We start from the raw sequence: 17,949 nt of genomic DNA, 5'->3' as shown, positions 1-17,949 counted from the left end.
CTTTCCAATAATTCTGTAACCAGTGCTACCTCATTATCAGGAGCACAATATTTCTTTAGCAACGAATTTACCAATTCAATTCCTACATCCTGAGGTATACATGTATACAAATCCCTCACATCTACTGTGAGGAAGTTGTAATCCATGTTAAATTCCAAGCTGTCCATTCTTTTAAGAAATGACCACAAATCTTTACATATTTGTTGTTCCTTGATCAAGTATTTTTGTAAGATTGCGTCCACAACTTTAGCACAAGGGTAAGTAGGTGAACCTCAGCCGTCAACTAACGGTCGCATAGGGAGGTTTACCATATCCTTGTGGATCTTGGGTATCCTGAACATGCAAGGGTACCTGGGGTAAGTAGTAAACATATAATTATAAATATTCTGCTCTATCCTCCTCTCAATAAATAAATCTTCTGTACTATTTTTGATGGAGCTGTACGCTTTATTTACTTCCGATCTAAAACTCATAATGTATGCAGGATTATCTAATAGTGAAATCATCCTTTCTACATAATCCACATTATCAAATACCACCAGGCCCCCACCTTTATCTGGTTTACAAATACGTATGTCCTGAGTTTTAATATACTCAAAACATTTGTGTTCAAACTGATTAGTACTTTGTTTAGCGGTAGCGGGCAGCCCACTTTTAATACCCTGCCTTGTATCCAACTCACATAGTTGTTCAAAGACTTGCAACAAAGGATGTAAAGGAGGGTTAAACGCACTGGGGATATAGAATTGATTTAAATTAGAGTCATTAGCTACAGCACCCATCATTAAATTGAAGTTTAACTTCCTGGTGAAGACTTTAATATCAATAACAGTCTTCACTAAGTTAAGCTTTTGTTCAGGAACATAAGTATAGCCTTTAGACAAAAAGTCTACTATGTCCGAAGAAATAACAGCAGAAGAAAATTTAAATACTTTGAAATCACCTGTCTTATTAATGATAATAACTGTCTTAGATGTTAAACAGTCACTAGACTTTCCAGTAAGTTCAATACCTATATCACTCTCAGGCAAATTAAAGTCTAACATATCTTCTGACGATGCTGTATTAAATACAACAGGCACAAGACTAATGTCAGAATGCTCAAATGTTTCTACAATTAAGTCTTTTGTTTGTTGTATTTCCGTTGCGATTTGTTCATCAGGTAATTGTTCTGCTGTTTTGGTTTGGCCCCCATATAATTGGCAGACCAAAAATTTGAATTTTGGTTTAACTGACCGTTCCTGTTCTGATCCTGTTGAAGATGTAGTAACCTTTCACTCCTCCTTACTTCTTGCTGACCATCAACATTCACATTACTTGCTGAATTAAAGTTATTATGATTTGTAGCAGTTTGTAACCTATAATTCTCACACTGGTATTGATTATTTTCCACTGTATCACTATCAACATTAACCAGTGAATTAGAGACTGGAAGGTCTTGCCAAACTTGAGCCGCTGAAGGAACTGGATATGCAAAACCCTCCTTATATGCTTTACAGTCACGGTCAAGTTTCTTTATTTTATTGCTTTTCAATTTGGCCAAATATTGATCTATACTAGAAAACATGCGAGCATATTCATATTTGTACCAGTAAAAGTCAGCATCCAATTTAATACTGGTATCCAATTCTGCTACTTTGGTGCTAAGCTCGCTAACCCAAATGGTATAATGCTTAACCATAAGGTCCAACAATGCAAACCCTTGGTGGTCAAATAATTCTAACAGTTCCTTATGAAAAATTGAGTTGGCGACTAACCTAGTTGGAAATTGGTGGTGTCTTAAGCCTTTTGGCACCACCTTCTGTGACAAACATTCACGGAAATAAGCTATTTCAAGTTGCACTTTTTTTAGCTTTACTAAGTGGCCATCCAAAGATTTAAGCTTAGCCACTATGTCCAATAATAAAATATTGTTACCTTTATCATGATGCTGGGACTCCGTATTCGTTGGTATAGCACTGATGAATGAAAAGCTCTGAGAGAGCCATTTATTTATCTCCGGAAGTCCCAATAAACTGGATTCACCAACAGCAGGCAAACTAATAGCAGCACGAGGGTGTTGAGTTAACAAGTCGTCCAATAAGCTTTCATTACGGACCTCTGGTGGTCCTAACGCTCCCGAGCTGCCGACCAAACTTGCCAGTTCCGTGGAAACCGGTGGTTGAATATGTTGCCCCTGCAATACTGGGGCAGAGCTTGTAACTGCTTCCGACCTTGAAGCTGAACTGGTAATAGTAGTAACTACCTCCTGGTTACTAACGTTCACCGGGGGTAGAGTAGTTAAGCTGGAACGCGCCAAGACCAGTAACACATCACGAATCTCCCTTTGTTGGGTGTCTAACCGGTCAAGTCTCTGAAAAATGGACTCCATCCTGAATAGCAAAGAGTCCAAAATCTTACTATTTACCGGTGTATCATCATTAGCTAGTGTGTCAATCTCCACACTATCACAGCCCCTCAATAACTCCGGTGTCACGCTGGGTTTGAAACTGCTTTGACTCTCTGTCATGCCAAAGTCCAAACAAACAAAAATTGAAAATGACAAGCAGGTACAATGTATGGTCACTGCAGCACGTCAACAGCACAAACCAGCCAAGACTTGATAAAAACTATTTATTGAAGTGCTTTTCATTTGCTAAAATAAGCAAACTTCTTCAGAAACCATTAATAACTTTTAAAAACATATAGTCACAGCTGTTACTGACGAACCAATCACAGCTCACGCATTGCTTAACCACTTTCTTAAAGGCAACTAACCTACATACAATACCACTAATAAAATAATACAATTTAAACAACTGTCAGCAAAGTATGAAATACTAACAGATCATATTTCCAACAAAATAACAACAATGAAAATAATAAACATAATAAATATAATCAATGCGTGAGCTGTGATTGGCTCATCAGTAACAGCTGTGACTATTTACATGTTTTTAAAAGTTATTAATGGTTTCTGAAGAAGTTTGCTTATTTTAGCAAACGAAAAGTGCTTCAATAAATCATTTTTATCAAGCCTTGGCTGGTTTGTGCTGTTGATGTGTTGCAGTGACCATACATTTTACCTGCTTGTCGTTTTCAGCATTTTCAGTTTTTGTTCTATGGTCCAGTCTAACAAAAGACGTAGCCTTAGTAAGTTAATTCCTCTAGTACATAAGTGCAGAAGTTAACAGAAGCCGTCTTCAGTCCTTCATAGTCTTACCTTGCTCTTGGTGGTTATGATAAAGTTGGCAGCTTGGAGAATGAACAAGAGATCCTTGTCTAAAGGTGAATCCAAGATTTTAGTTTGAAGTCCTCAGTTAAAGGCTGGTTATGCACCCATATGTACCTGCAAATTACAGAGCCTGTAGATGCCTCCACAGCATCATAACTGCATTTAATGCTGTATCTGCCCACCTGTGAAGCCTGATTAAGTAAGCTTAACATTAGCTGTTTAGTCTCTGTTCCCTGTAGACCCACCAGTGCTTTATTTAAGGAGGGGAGACTGGACCAAGTATTTGGTCATCTGTGTAGTTAATAGCCTTGAAGTGTAGCCCCCCCCCCCCTACCTACAGACATGCAATCCTTCTCTAAAGGAAAGGCATTTGCACTAGGTAAGATTTTAGAAGGTTTATCCAATGAAAAAGACTGCAGAAGAGTCTGCTGCAGGATTTTTGTACAAAACTTAAGGTTGTCGGGTACCATCTAAAATCTGTCTGGCCTTTTGGGAGTTGGAGGCGGAGAGTCAGAGGTAGCAGAAGTAGACTGAAAAGCATCCAAAAGGTTTCCAGAACTGGAGGAACAGAAAAAAAGAAGTTATGTACTTACTATAATGTTCCATCTGTGCTGTCAATTTTCATTTATCCTTGACATATGGGGTTAAATTCTAATATTGGGACAGACTCTGACATTACTACAGCTCTCGCAGGCCAAAAACTCTTGAGTTTCAACTCTACCCACAATCCTATTCTCCCAATTACTTTAGATAGAGTTTGCAGATTAGATATAAAAGTGACAGATAAGGAAGCCTCAATGAAAGCCATACTTATGCTTAACTTTAATGACCACAATAAGTTACTTGTACATTATCCACCCCATCAAATAATCTTCAAAGGCTGGGAGATGGTGGGAGGGGAGTCGTAAGGATAAATGAAAATGGAAAACAGACGGAACGTTATGTTAAGTACATAACTTCTTTATCTGAGATTGTCAATATTCATTTTATCCTTGACATATGGGGCAGAGTCCCCAGCTACCGTAGACCTTGGGAGGACTCGAGGAAGGACATTCCTGAGCACCACTGAACCAAATGATGCTCTTCCCTTGGAGACCAAATCCAATTTGTAATGAGTAATAAAGGTATGGGGAAAAGCCCAAGTTGCTGCTGCACATATATCATCCACTGAAGTTCTAGATCGGAAAACTGCTGAAGTGGCTAAGCTCTAGACTATAAAATGGCTGAAGTGGCTACAGATCTTGTAGAATGCGCCTTAACAGGCCTAGGCAAATCAATTTTCTTCTTGTCATAGACAAAACATATACGATCTTGGAGTCAACTGGTCAAGGTCACCTTGCTGACTGGTTTACCAGACCTTGCACTTGAAAAGGAGACAAACAGTTGGTCATGTTTTCATATGTTTTTTGTTCTCTGTAGACAAAAATGTAAATGTTTGTGAACAGCTAACAAATGAAAACAGTATTCACCTTTGTTCATAAAACTAGGAAAGAATACTGGTAAAATAATAGTTTGATTGATATTAGACTCTGACATTACCTTAGGTAGAAAAGTGGGATTTGTCCATAATGAAACTCCATCTTTGTGAAAAATCAGATAAAGTGGTCTACAGGATAAGGCTTGAATTTGTGAAATCCTTCTGGCAGAGGTTACTGCCACCAAAAATAACGTTTTCCATGAAAAATACTTCAGATCACAGTGGACATATGGTTCAAATGTGGAACGTACAATGGTTTGTAACACCAGATTTAGATCCCAAGGTGGAGTAGGATCCTTAAATAGAGGTTTCAACAAACGTGTTCCTTTTAAAAAGGATTTACAAAGTTTATGAGAAGCCAAGGGACACACTTCCAACCTATTACAGAAATTTGAAATTGCAGATAGTTGAATTTTAATGCTAAACAGGGAAGCTCCTGCATTGAAAAGAGAAGCTATATTATCACTGGATGCAGAAAAGGGGGTCAATATCCCTTTCACAAGCAAAACAGGTAAATCTCTTCCATTTATTAGTAGAGAGTTTATGGGTAGAATGCTTATGAGACGCAAGAAGAATTTGACGTACCAGGAAGAGAAGTTAACTTGCCTGGCAATTAATGGAACTGGAGGAACTTTTTGCTGTCAGCTGAGGTTCAGAATGTTTGGATGAACTAATCTGTCTGGATGGGACAGAAGGTCTTTAGCCAGTTGCAGAGTCCAAGGTCATTGAATCAAATAAGGTCAAAAAAGGGGAACCATATCTGTTGAGGCCAATAATGTGAAATGAGGATTACTTTGCTCTTCAGCTTGTGTGCTTTCTGTAAGAATTTTGGAATTAGAGGTATCGGGGGAAAAGTATATAGGAGTCCGGGGGGGGGGGGGGGGCAAGTGTGGAGAACAGCGTCACTTGGTGACTCCCTGGAGGGGGGAATCAAGGCAAAGTAGTTACTGCACTTGTTTTTTAGGGGAGAGGCAAACCAGTCACAGCAAGACTGACCCTATTAACGGAAAATCCTTTCCATCATTTCTGGATTGGATTGAGAGACCACTAATGAGGCAGGACAATACATCTGCTCAGTTTGTCTGCTGTCGCATTGCCACTTCCAGAAATGTGCATTGCTATCAGAAAGTAGCTGAAGAGATTGCTCACTGCCACATTGAGTGCTTCTCGACAAAGGGAGTAAGATTTGGTTCCTCCCTGTTAGGTGATGTACCAAAGTACTGACATATTGTCCATTTGAATCACAACTGTTCCCACAGAAAGAGCAGCTTGAAAGGTTGGCAATGCTAAAAGCACCACTCTTGGCTCCAGAATACTGATATGCAAGTTGGCCTCTAAGGGGGACCAAGTGCCTTGGATGGTGTTGCCCAGAAAATGCCCCACCCCACCCAATCTGGGAGACGTCTGTGGTCAGTATGGCCTTGAGTTCTGGAAGGAAGAAGGGGTGGCCCAAGAGAATTTCTTTGGAATGTTTCCAAGCTAGATCTTTTCTGCAATGACTGATGATCAAAATCTGATCTGACATGAGCTGGTATAGCATAGACCACTGACATGCCAGCAGCCATTGTGGAATTCTCATGTGATATCTTGTTAGGGGAAGTAGAGTTACTGCTGCTGCCATGGAGCCTAGAGCCTGTAAAATTAGATGAGCAGATACTCTTTTCCTGCAAAGTATTTTTTGAACCTGTGTTCTGATTTTTCTGAAGTCTCATGGGATGGAAAAGAAACTATGGTTGTTGTCATATTCAGTACTGCTCCTATAAACTCTAAACTGAGTTGGAGTAATTTGGGATTCTTTGTAATTTATAGTTATTCCAAAGTATGCACAGGTCTGGAGAACATAATCCCTTGCTTCTATCAGTTGATGCCTGGTCGAAGTGAAATGCACCAGTTGTCCAAGTACGGAAACACCTGGAATCCTTGCAGTCTCAAGTGAGCTGCTACACTGCCATGCATTTGGTGAACACTGTGGGGGCTGTGGTGAGACCAAAGGGCAGCACCCTGAATTGGTAATGACTGGTTCCCAGCCAGAAGCAGAGGAACTTTCTGGAGTGCTGGTTCAGGATGCGAAAAATCACATTAAAATGAAGATCTTTCCAGTACATGTAGGTGTCCTTTTCCAAAAAAGCAGAAGAATGGGGTATTAAATCCCTTAAATTATCATACATTAGTAAGATATCCCAGTGTTTTTGTACTAAATTGGTAAAAAATTGTGTATGGTTTCCAATTTAGTACAAAACATTGGGATATCTTGCTAATGGATGACTGTTTAAGGGATTTAATACCCCTCCACTGTCTTTTTTTCATATAGGAAAGGGAAAACTACAGGGGGTTGGTTTAATCATTATAAGGAATATGTTGGTAAAAAAATAAGTACAGGCCAAATTGGCTTGGATGAACGACCTCTAATAGGATGTCATCCCTGTGGACACTATAGCTTCACAAAATACACCACTGGTTTTTCATATTAGGATTTATGGAAACTGTAGCACTGATTGGGTAATGTATTTGGTAATGTGCACATGCTCCACATTTTATGTGGGGCAAATGCCTCGTCACTTTAAATTAAGAATGTCGGAGCATATGAGAGGTATTATGTGTGCAAGAACATCCAATGCATTATACAAACATACTATAAACATACTTCTGCCAAATTTAATTTTATTATTACTGAAAAATAGTTTTAAATAAGAAAGACAAGGCTGGGTGGCATACTATGTTACATCAAAAACAAAGGAAGTGGATTATAAAGCTAGGCACTTTATGTGCACCTGGTCTTAATGAACATTTATAGAAACCAATAAGAACAAAGGATGATGTATTTAAGATGGAATAGGACTGCCTGATGATACTGCACTGATGAAGGCTTGATGAAACAGGTATGCTGACACTTTCACCAATAGTGTGTGTTTTTGTACATCCATTTTTATGTGGATGCATTAATATGTACTGAAGCCATCTGATTAATAGATGAAATTACATGATTAATAATAATAATCATAACAAAGAATAAGCAGACCTGGACAGCTGACTGAGTGCTGGCCTTTTGCTTTGAATTTACTTTTGTTTTGTTTTTTTTTTGGCCTTGCACCATACCGTACCTGCATGGGACAGTTCAATTCAAAGGAAAAAGACGTACCACAGGTTCTGAAACATCAGTGGGTATATCGGAGTCAAAGAGCTGACTGACTTTCTTCTCTAGGCCTTGGAGAAGGTAAGCCCCAGGTATGCAGACTCCGCCATCTTGGAATGGGACAAGCATTTAAGACATTGGGTCTCCAAGAAGGTATTAAGAGAAAATAATCCTTTGTTTCTAAAACTTTGCAGTCTCTCTTAAAAGAAGGTGCAAGCTTTACAGTAGTGTTGTGCTCCTAAGCAAAAAAGGCACTAGGCATGCAAAACTTTGAATGGGATTTGCCTACTGCACATGCACTTACCCCTCCTAGCTGATAAATAATACCGGCAGAAAAACAGGCTCCTCAATGGGGAACTTGTCTGACAATTCTAAGCAATGGCGCCAATGACCAAACAGCAATGAATCCAACAAATATGCAACTTGTGTTCGGGCTGGCAGTTGGGTAGAATGAGGACTCACGCTCATATGCCATCTTATATACAGTGCAATGAAAAAGTATTTGCCCCCTTCCTGATTTCTTATTTCGTTGCATGTTTGTCACACTTAAATGTTTCAGATCAAACAAATTTAAATATTAGACAAAGATAACCCAAGTAAACACAAAACACAGTTTTTAAGTGATGATTTTATTTATTAAGGGAAAAAAATATCCAAACCTACATGGTCCTATGTGAAAACGTAATAGCCCCCCTTGTTAAAATCATGGTTAATCACATTTTTGGGAAAGCCAAGTTCAATTTCACTAGCCACACCCATGCCTGATTACTGCCATACCTGTTGAGTCAAGAGATTACTTAAATAGAACCTGCCAGACAAACTGAAGTAGGACAAAAGATCCCAAAAGGGAAAACATCATGCCTCAAGCTAAAGAAATTCTGGAACAGATGACAAACAAAGTAATTGACATCTATCAGTCTGTAAAAGGTTACAAAGCCATTTCTAGAGCTTTGGGACTCCAGGGAACCATGGTGAGGGACATTATCCATAAATGGAGAAAACATGGAACAGTGGTGAACCTTCCCAGGAGTGGCCGGCCTACAAAAATTACTCCAAGAGCACAGCGACAACTCATCCAAGAGGTCACAAAAGAACCCAGAACATCTAGAGAACTGCAGGCCTCATTTGCCTCCTTTAAGGTCAGTGTTCATGACTCGACCATAAGAAGGAGACTGGGCAAAAATGGCATGCATGGCAGAGTTCCAAGGTGAAAACCACCATTGACCAAAAAAAACATAAAGGCGCGTCTCACTTTTGTCAAAAAAAAACATCTTGATGATCCCCACAACTTTTGGGAAAATATTCTGTGGACTGATGAAACAAAAGTTGAACTTTTTGGGAGGTGTGCGTCCCGCTACATCTGGCATAAAAGTAACAGCATTTCAGAAAAAGAACATCATGTCAACAGTCAAACATGGTGGTGGTAGTGTGGTGGTCTGGGGCTGTTTTGCTGCTTCTGGACCTGGACAACTTGCTGTGATTGATGGAACCATGAATTCTGCTCTCTACCAAAAAATCCTGAAGGAGAATGTCCGGCCATCAGTTTGTGACTTCAAGCTGAGGTGGACTTGGGTTCTGCAGCAGGACTATGATCCAAAACACACCAGTAAGTCCACCTCTGACTGGCTTAAAAGAACAAAATGAAGGTTTTGGAGTGGCCTAGTCAAAGTCCGGCCTTGAATCCAATTGAGATGCTGTGGCAGTTCATTCTCGGAAACCCTCCAAAATGGCTGAATTAAAACAATTCTGCAAAGAAGAGTGGGACAAAATTCCTCAACAGTAATGTGAAACACTTATTGCCAGTTATCGCAAACGCTTGATTGCAGTTGTTGCTGCTAAGGGTGGCACAACCAGTTATTAGGTTTAGGGGGCAATTACTTTTTCACATAGGGCCATGTAGGTTTGGATAGTTTTTTTTCCTTAATAAATAAAATCATCACTTAAAAACTGCATTTTGTGTTTACTTGGGTTATCTTTGTCTAAAATGTATATTTGTTTATGATCTAAAACATGTAAGTGTGACAAACATGCAAAGAAATAAGAAATCAGGAAGGGGCAAATACTTTTTCATTGCACTGTGCCTCTACACTTGCGAGATGAAGTCATAAGTTGAATGCACAATATTTGGAAGGTAAGGGATTTGGTACTCCAGCCGAAGTCAGGGGTAATTTATTAGAAATACCAGTGATTTCAATCAGGACACCGTAACTTATTCTCACTCTTTCTCCAATCTCTGGAAGTCTACTCCAGCTCACCTAAGGCAGAGAATATCACCTATTACAAAACCTAACTCAAAACAAACAAAGGACATCTGGTTCTGTTCATGTTCCTCCTCATCAGGCTAGTCAACCCACTTATTCCTGCATATGAAAAATACCAAGTCTGCAATCTTAAACTTGACGCATACTCTGTCCGCTGTACCGGTCAGACAACTCCTCGTTTATTTGCTATAATATCTCTCTCTCGTTTACTTCTGTCCCTCCCTTTAGCACTACATCACTTCCATTAGGTAATGCACTACAGTTCTGAGAAAGAAAAGAAAGTAAACATCATGTGTTCAGCTTATTAACAATGTAATCTAATACAGCCTAACACACTTCTGTGCTATTTTTAACCAACATTCACTCACTACTGTATTTTCCATTCATTCCTTAGTCTAATTGCAGTTAGTCTTATTGCCTTTTGTATATATTCCAGTTGTAACACTCACAAATATAATAGCAAGTTAGTATACTATAAAGAAAACCAACAAGTTCTTATCATTGTACTAATCATGTTTAGGAAAACTGTAAATGTCCTGTTGCTGGAGCTTTTCTCCTCAAGCCTCCAATAAAAATTGGCAGACGTGGGGTCTAGCTAATAACATGGCAGCCAAATAAACACTTGTGGAATTTTTTTTTTTTTTTTAAATTTTCTCAGCCATTGCATGTTCTCATAACGTGGCAGCCACATAAACAGTTCTTTGGCTTAATTTTTTTAGAAACTGAATGTGGCAAAGTTTCCATAGTGAAAATTAGGATTAATATGCGATGTGTGCATAGCAGAAAAGAGCTGGCAGATTCAAAGGCTAGACATGCTCTTTTAGTGTGGACTGTGACACTGACACTGCAGCCATGAGGGCTTGTAGTTCCGAAACCCTGCGAGCTGAGGTGATAGCCAGTAGGACGGCTGTTTTCCAGGACAAATATTGCAGTTCTGTTGAGGCAGCTGGCTCAAAAGGAGGCAAAGTTAGTTTCTCTAGAATGAAATTGAGATCCCAAGCAGGTACTGGTTGTTTCCTTGGGGGTTTTATATTCTTAGCCCCTCTGAGGAACTGCCTTAAGAGGGGGTGAGAGAATAAAGGAGGATCAGTGCTGTATTCTGCAGAAATGGATGAGGCATGGATTTTGATGGAGGAGAATGAAAGTCCACTGCTTAGCATCTCAGCTAGGTACTGTAATATTTGAGGTAAATTCAGTATTCCAGGGTTCTGGCCCTTTTTCTCATTCCAAGCAGAAAACTGTTTCCATTTGGCGGAGTAGGCTTTTCTAGTAGAAGGTCTTCTGGCCTCCAAAATGACATCCTGTACCTCCTTGGAGAGTAGGGTCTGTTGTGATTTTAAGGAATCTTCCATGCGGCTAGATTGAGTGTTTTCAGCTGACTGTGAAGAGTTTTGAAGTTGTGCTGAGTCAGTAGAAGAGGCATTAGAGGCAGGATCCATGGTGGGGAATGCGTTAGGCTCCTCAGGAGTGGGTACCAGTGTTGCCTTGGCCAGTCTGGAGCGATGAGAATCACCTTTGGTCTGTCTGCTCTGGCTTTTAATAGAACTTTGGAGGTGAAAAGGCATATACTGTCATTGTTGTCCAACTGAAAGAGAGTGCGTCCACTTTCCAGGCCTGTGGATGAAAGGTCCTTGAGCAGAATTTTGCCAACTGGTGATTTCTGTGGGAGGCAAAGAGATCTATGTCTGGCCTTCCCCATGCCTGAATTATCTTTGAAAAAACTTGAGGATGCAACTTCCATTCGTGTGGATCTGTCATAGTACTGCTTAGGTTGTCTGCCAGCGTGTTTTCCTTGCCTGGCAGGAACTGTGCTTGAAGCTCGATTTGCAATTCCAGAGCCATGTTCCAAAGAGACATGGCTAGCCTGCATAGGGGGTATGAGTGGGTTCTTCCCTGTTTAAGTACCACATTACTGTGGTGTTGTCTGTCCTTATCAGTAGCTGGCCTGGATGTAGCAGGTCTTTGAAAGCTATAATAGCATTTATTACTGCTAGCATTTCCTTTTGATTGATGTGTAGGTGCTTTTCCTTTTGGGACCATCTGCCCTGAATGCACCGATCTGTCATGTGCACCCCCCCAGGCATAATCCGAGGCATCTGTTGTGATGGTTTGACTTGCTTGAGGCTTGCAGAATGGGAGACCTGTGTTTCTTTGGCATGCTTGAGCCCACCACAGAAATTCCTTTTGAAGACATGGAATTAGTGGTAATATTGTTTCCAAGCTGTGGCTGTGCTGAGACCATAGGTTTTTCAGGTACCATTGAAGTTTCCTCATATGCAGCTTTGCACATGGGATTAGTAGGATGCAAGATGCCATGAATCCCAGAGCCTGCAGGATTTTCCTTGCAGTCAGCCTGGTGAAAGTTGCCAGTTTTCTGAAGTATTGAGTTAGTTGCCCTTGTTTCTCTGGCATGAGGTAGGCCATCTGGGTGTTTGTATCCAAGTTGGCACCCAGGAAAATTATTGTTTGAGAGGGAATTAGCCTTGATTTCTTTTTGTTGACTGTGTATCCCAGGGAATTCAACAACCTTATTACAAAAGACAGATTTTTCAGAAGTATGTGCTTGCTGTCCGCTTGGATCAGGCAGTCGTCCAAATATGGGTATATTTGTATCCCTTGCAGTCTGCAGTAAGCAATTACTGATGCCAGGCATTTTGTGAACACTCTGGGCGCAGTAGATAAGCCAAAGGGCAATGCAGAGAATTGATAATGTGTTGAACCTGCAAGAAATCTGAGGTATCTTCTGCAATCTTGTCTGATTGGGACATGCAGGTATGCCTCCTTGAGGTCTAATGTTACCAGCCAAGACTCCTTGCCCAGCATGGGAAGAAGCTGCTGTAATGTGAGCATCTTGAATTTTGGCACGAGTAAAAATGTGTTTAGGAAGGATAGGTCCAAAATAGGTCTCTAATCTTTGCCCTTCCTTGGTACCAGGAATAGTCTGGAATAAAAACCTTGACCCTGTTCTTGTGCAGGTACCTCTTGAATAGCTTTCATGTCCATGAGATCTGAAATTTGTTTTTGTGCCTCTGCCCTTTGATTGTGTGGCAGGTATGGCATGCCTCCCATTTTTGGAAGGGTGTGAAAGTGGAATCTGTACCCTCTGCCTATAATGTCCAGGATCCATTTGTCTTTTGTGACAATATGCCAATTTTTCGAAAATAATGCCAGTTTTCCGCCTAAAGGTGCTGCCATTTGAGCCTTGCTTGGCATGCAAAGGGGAAAGTCATTGGTTCTGCTTTCTGAATGGCTGTGAACTATCCTCACTACTTCTTTGGGTAGGTGCTTGCCATTGTCTGCCTCTAAACGATCCTTGAGATTGCCCTCTACCCCTCGGGCGCCTGTATCTACCTCTTTGGGGTCTGTCCGTGGCTGGAAAGGACCAATTTTTTGAAGGCCAATTTCTACTGAAACGTGGAGGTTGCACCTGTAGGAAATCTTTCACTGTTTGCATTGATTTTGCCTTTTCCTCCATTTTCTTTAATGCCTCCTCAGCTTTAACACCAAACAATACATCTTTTTGCAGAGGTGCATCCAGTAATTTAGCTTTGACATGATCTGGCAAGGTTTGCCCTTTGAGCCAAGCATGTCTACGTATGACTGATCCTGTAACAGCAGCTCTACATGAGGCCTCTAAAGCATCAAAACAACATTGCAAGGTATGTTTACCTACTTGTTCTGCACTATGTATCAAATCCTGCAACTCCTTCAAGTCTGGTTGTTCAGGTTGTGACATTTTGCTTCTCAACTATGATAACAGAAACTGTTGGTACTTTAACATATGGAACTGGCACAGTTTAACGCCCTCATGGATAAGGTGGCCGAGGTGTATACCTTTTTCCCCCACCTTACTAAACCTCTGGAATCCCTCTCTGAAGGTAAAGGATTTTTAGCAGTGGAGGCCTTAATTCCCTAGGGGCCCTGTGAGATAGTTTCAGGGTCAGCCGCATGGCTTTTGTATAGGAATTGGTGTGAGTCAGGAACCCAGTAATACCCGTCAGGCTTGACTGGGGCTGGAGATAAAGAGTCTGGGTTAAGGCAGGACTCCGAATACACATCATCAAGGATATCTAAGACAGGGGGTATAGCCAGAGGCCTGTGCTGAGGGAGCAAGAGAAAATCCCTAAGCCTTTTCTTGGAGTCTGAGTACTCTTGACCTTCCCAGTGGAAGTGTTCCCTCAAGGTATGCAAGGTTTCCCCAAAAGAGTAATCCTCAGGGGGGGGAGACAGAGGGAATGGACTCCTCTGCATCAGAATCTTCAAAAGGGGAGTATGAATGTTCCTGGTCATCAGAATGTTCTGAAATAATGGAAGCCTGGTCCGAGGAGGGGGATTCTTCCTCTACTCTGGTCCTTTTTCCGAGGGGGGTTGAGAACCCCTGATAAGAGAAATTAAGTCTTCAGCCATTTTGAGCATCTGCTTTTTAGGCATGGGGCCTTGAGAAGGGCCCTGTGGGGTTTGTCTTTTAGAATGCATGGCTGTCTTAGACTTGGTGAAAGCCTTGATGGAAAAAGAAGAGGAAGGCCTGAAGACACCTTGAGAGGAGGCAGACCTGTCTAAACTCTGAGTTTCACCGCCAAGAGTGGCTTCGGTATCTGTAGTCAGGGTGTGGGCCGAAGAGCCTGCGACCTCGGGTACAGAAGACACCGCCAATGAAGTGTCGTCGGTAGTCAGGGGCTGCGTGGGCGCCTCGCTGAGAACCGGACCCCTTGTAATCGGCTTTGGTGTGGTGTTGGTAGAGGCCGCGGACCTCGTGTGTCGGTCCTTATCTTTGCGTCTTTTAGTCAAAACTGGAGTCGGAGTATCCGACGACATTATGTAGTTAAAATTTTTGCCAAAAAAGTGCTGGGCGAACTCCACCCGACGCTTAAGGGTGCGTTTGTTGAATGCAGCACAAAAATGGCAGGCTGAGACGTCGTGGTCTGGGCCTAAGCAAGGAATGCAGAGGGAATGAAAATCCTTATGCGGTATTTGCTTCCCACATGAAATACAATTATTAACTTTGTCTGACATCGGTCTGAGGCAAGAAAAGTTTCCCCAACGGGGTACTTAGCTTTCAAGAAGACTTCGGTTGCAGATATTCGTAATCTCAGGAGCTGGCCGACCGGCACTTGCGAACTTCTTCTGCTTCGGGCACCGCGCGGCAAGAAAGACTGAAGAAAATGGCGTCGGCTGGTTCTTTTATACCCCTGTCGCACTGACGTCAGGGAAGAGGCGACGACAACCGACGCCGGACCTAGACTTTGGAATTCGGCCGACCAAGGACCCGCCTGACGTCAGGAAAACCCATCTGTTATGACTGCAGCTGTATGCACGATGAACATCATTTCACACTTCATCAATATCTATCACTTGACAAAAACATGATATGCAAGACTGTTGCTCACCTGTTTGAATCAGCTCTGAGAAAGACTTATGGCAAACAGCTAAATATTTACTGCATAAATCAAAAATTACCTCTTCTGCAAAAATAAAAAAAATAACAGTCCATTTCTAAGAGCTTTTCCAAACAACATAATTCAACGAATAAATAAAATAAGCGCACTTGTGATTTTGTTAAAAAGGAGTCCACCTTAACTGCACAAAATGCTCTCCAAACCTATCACACAGTTATTCTAAGTATTTACTGAGCTATTCTGGGAAAGTGATATTTCAAACTCACCCCTAATGTACCGGTAAGGCAAGAAATCATCACCATGGCTGTTCTCTCCTCCTTACTACAGTGATTGTTGTATTTATCTCCCTGCTTGTATACGAGCATGATCCAATCAGCTAAAGAAAAATAAAACAAAAACACTAAGGCATCACACATTCAGGCTGCATGCTATTCAAATTTTTCACTCTACTCCAGCTTTCCAAGTAGAAAAAAAATCACGCATTTATGTTAGCATTTTACATTTTGCATCTGCATTACGTACTTGTAAAAATGTTTTATCTGAAAGTTAATATGCATTAACTTTTCATTTTTAAATAAAAAACTTTTATTGAATTATCACTTATGACACAGGAAAATACACATTTATATAAATGAAAAAAACATCTAGACATTTTTGGTTGCAAACATTGTACATCACATAAAATCTTCTGTAAATCATTATCAATTGAACATCACATAGGTAGGAAAGGCAGAAATTGAATGAACTTACACCTCATTTGTCAATCCCACAATTCCCATATTCTTCTACACAATCTGCTCCAACCTCTTTCTAAAGATTCCACTCCCAGCCTTTTTATCTCTTACTACTTCTAATACAGTTGGGTTTAGACTTTAAGGCAATTCAGATCCTGTATTACATTGAGCTAATTTCCTTACTTACAACAATTTGCTCATCCGGTACGTCTGACACTGTAGTCTGCAAGGAATTTTTAAACCTGCCAACTCATTACATTCTCCAAAACTATGTTCCCAAGTACCTCTTTAATCCCAATCACACCTACCATCTTTATGGCTCGTTTTGCTCTGTCGTTTTTTTGTGGATTACTACTTCCTTCTACAACAGGAGGTCATTCTCCCCCTGAGCCTGACCTAACCCTATTATAGGAATGTTCTGTGTCTTGAGGATTCTACACTGTCATTTTTCCAGTCCTGTGCACCTACCAGAATTGGGCATTTTTTTTAACGTTGCGCTCATGCTCCCAGCTGTCATTTTTAATTTTTTAACCAACACCTCTCTATGTTATATGCTATATAAAATACAGTCTGAGTGTAGTCTTGGTGAGATTTTATAAAAACAGGGTCCACCTCGTTAAGGTCCTCGCCAAGACTTGAGGATGAACTCCATTCAATATATACCACTCTCCTTTGCTTGCTGATTTTTTTCTCATCTTTCCATCCGGACATATTTCATAAATGTGATTGATGTTCTGTAATCCTACATTTATTCATTAATTTCCAAGTTGCTGGTTTTATTCCTGTTGATCATCTCCCAACTCCAGTCTCTGGTTCATTCTTCTAGACAACTTCTGTGCTTTTCTCTGGCTTTCAAGAATTTTCCTTTAGAACACTGGAAAAGGTTTCACTGGCAAAGTGTCTCTATGAGCTTTATCATCATAAGAATAAGAGGAGTCCTCCTCTTCTGTTCCACAGTTCACTTTTTGTTGGACAAATATTTGTATTTTCTTTTTAGCATGCTCTGCATCAAAAAAATAACCTTGGTCGTCCAGGGAAAAAATATTCTGAAGAAAGATGGATATAGCAGCTTGAATCTCACAACTGCCTCTTAACATTCACTGATTGCTGAAATAAATGTACCCCTTTTCTATCTTGTGTAACGTGAGCAATCATTTTTCACATTCTGTCTCCACTTTTAGTACTTTGTCCTTATGCCACAGTTTTGACAGAATCAATTCTTAATGCTGCTATGATTGCATGTTTATTGTTAGAGGTCTTGGCTGCTTTCTCATGGCCAAGTTTGGAGCATACACACGATGTGCTACAAAATACCAGTCTAGTTGTACTTTTATAAAATGAATAGAATAAAGGAAAAAAAATGTGGTAGAATAAAACCTGTGATGGTTTGAGCCTTAAGATACAGAATAGTTCAAGTGAGACAAATGGGGGGGTCAATACTGCATCAGATACTTGTGAATCAACTGCAGTACCACCTCCACTTCTGAAGAGCATTCAGAAAAAAAGACCAACATGCAGCAATAGACCCACAGAGAAAGATCTTAAGGACACTAGACAAAGCAGTATATAATAATAATAAGCCCAACAACCTGTACTATACTCAGCAGAAACAAGGGCAGAAAGGGAAACATGATTTGGGTACACAAATATGTCCCAGAGGAGTGACAGGGGTCAGAATTTGGCAGGTAGTATAAGGCAGTTAAGGGAAGTAACATGCAGCTAAAGGTAATACTC

The 17,949-nt window shown here is 40.7% G+C and overlaps 1 protein-coding gene across 2 annotated transcripts in view; it reads right to left on the bottom strand.

Annotated features, from left to right (window-relative positions):
* Window positions 1-17,949, bottom strand: part of M6PR (mannose-6-phosphate receptor, cation dependent) — a 648,471-nt gene that overhangs the window by 266,234 nt on the left and 364,288 nt on the right. For both annotated transcript variants that reach the window (XM_044079663.1, XM_044079661.1), the window contains exon 4: window positions 15,748-15,857. In XM_044079663.1, coding sequence (XP_043935598.1) covers window positions 15,748-15,857 — 110 coding nt within the window. The remainder of the gene's footprint in view (window positions 1-15,747; window positions 15,858-17,949) is intronic.

Source organism: Protopterus annectens, chromosome 8.part0 (genome assembly GCF_019279795.1).
Source record: "Protopterus annectens isolate FY-2018-M chromosome 8.part0, PAN1.0, whole genome shotgun sequence".
In the NCBI taxonomy this organism is placed as follows: Eukaryota; Metazoa; Chordata; order Ceratodontiformes; family Protopteridae; genus Protopterus; species Protopterus annectens.
The sequence above is the reverse complement of the archived record's forward strand: the minus strand, read 5'-3'. Positions and strand labels throughout refer to the sequence as shown.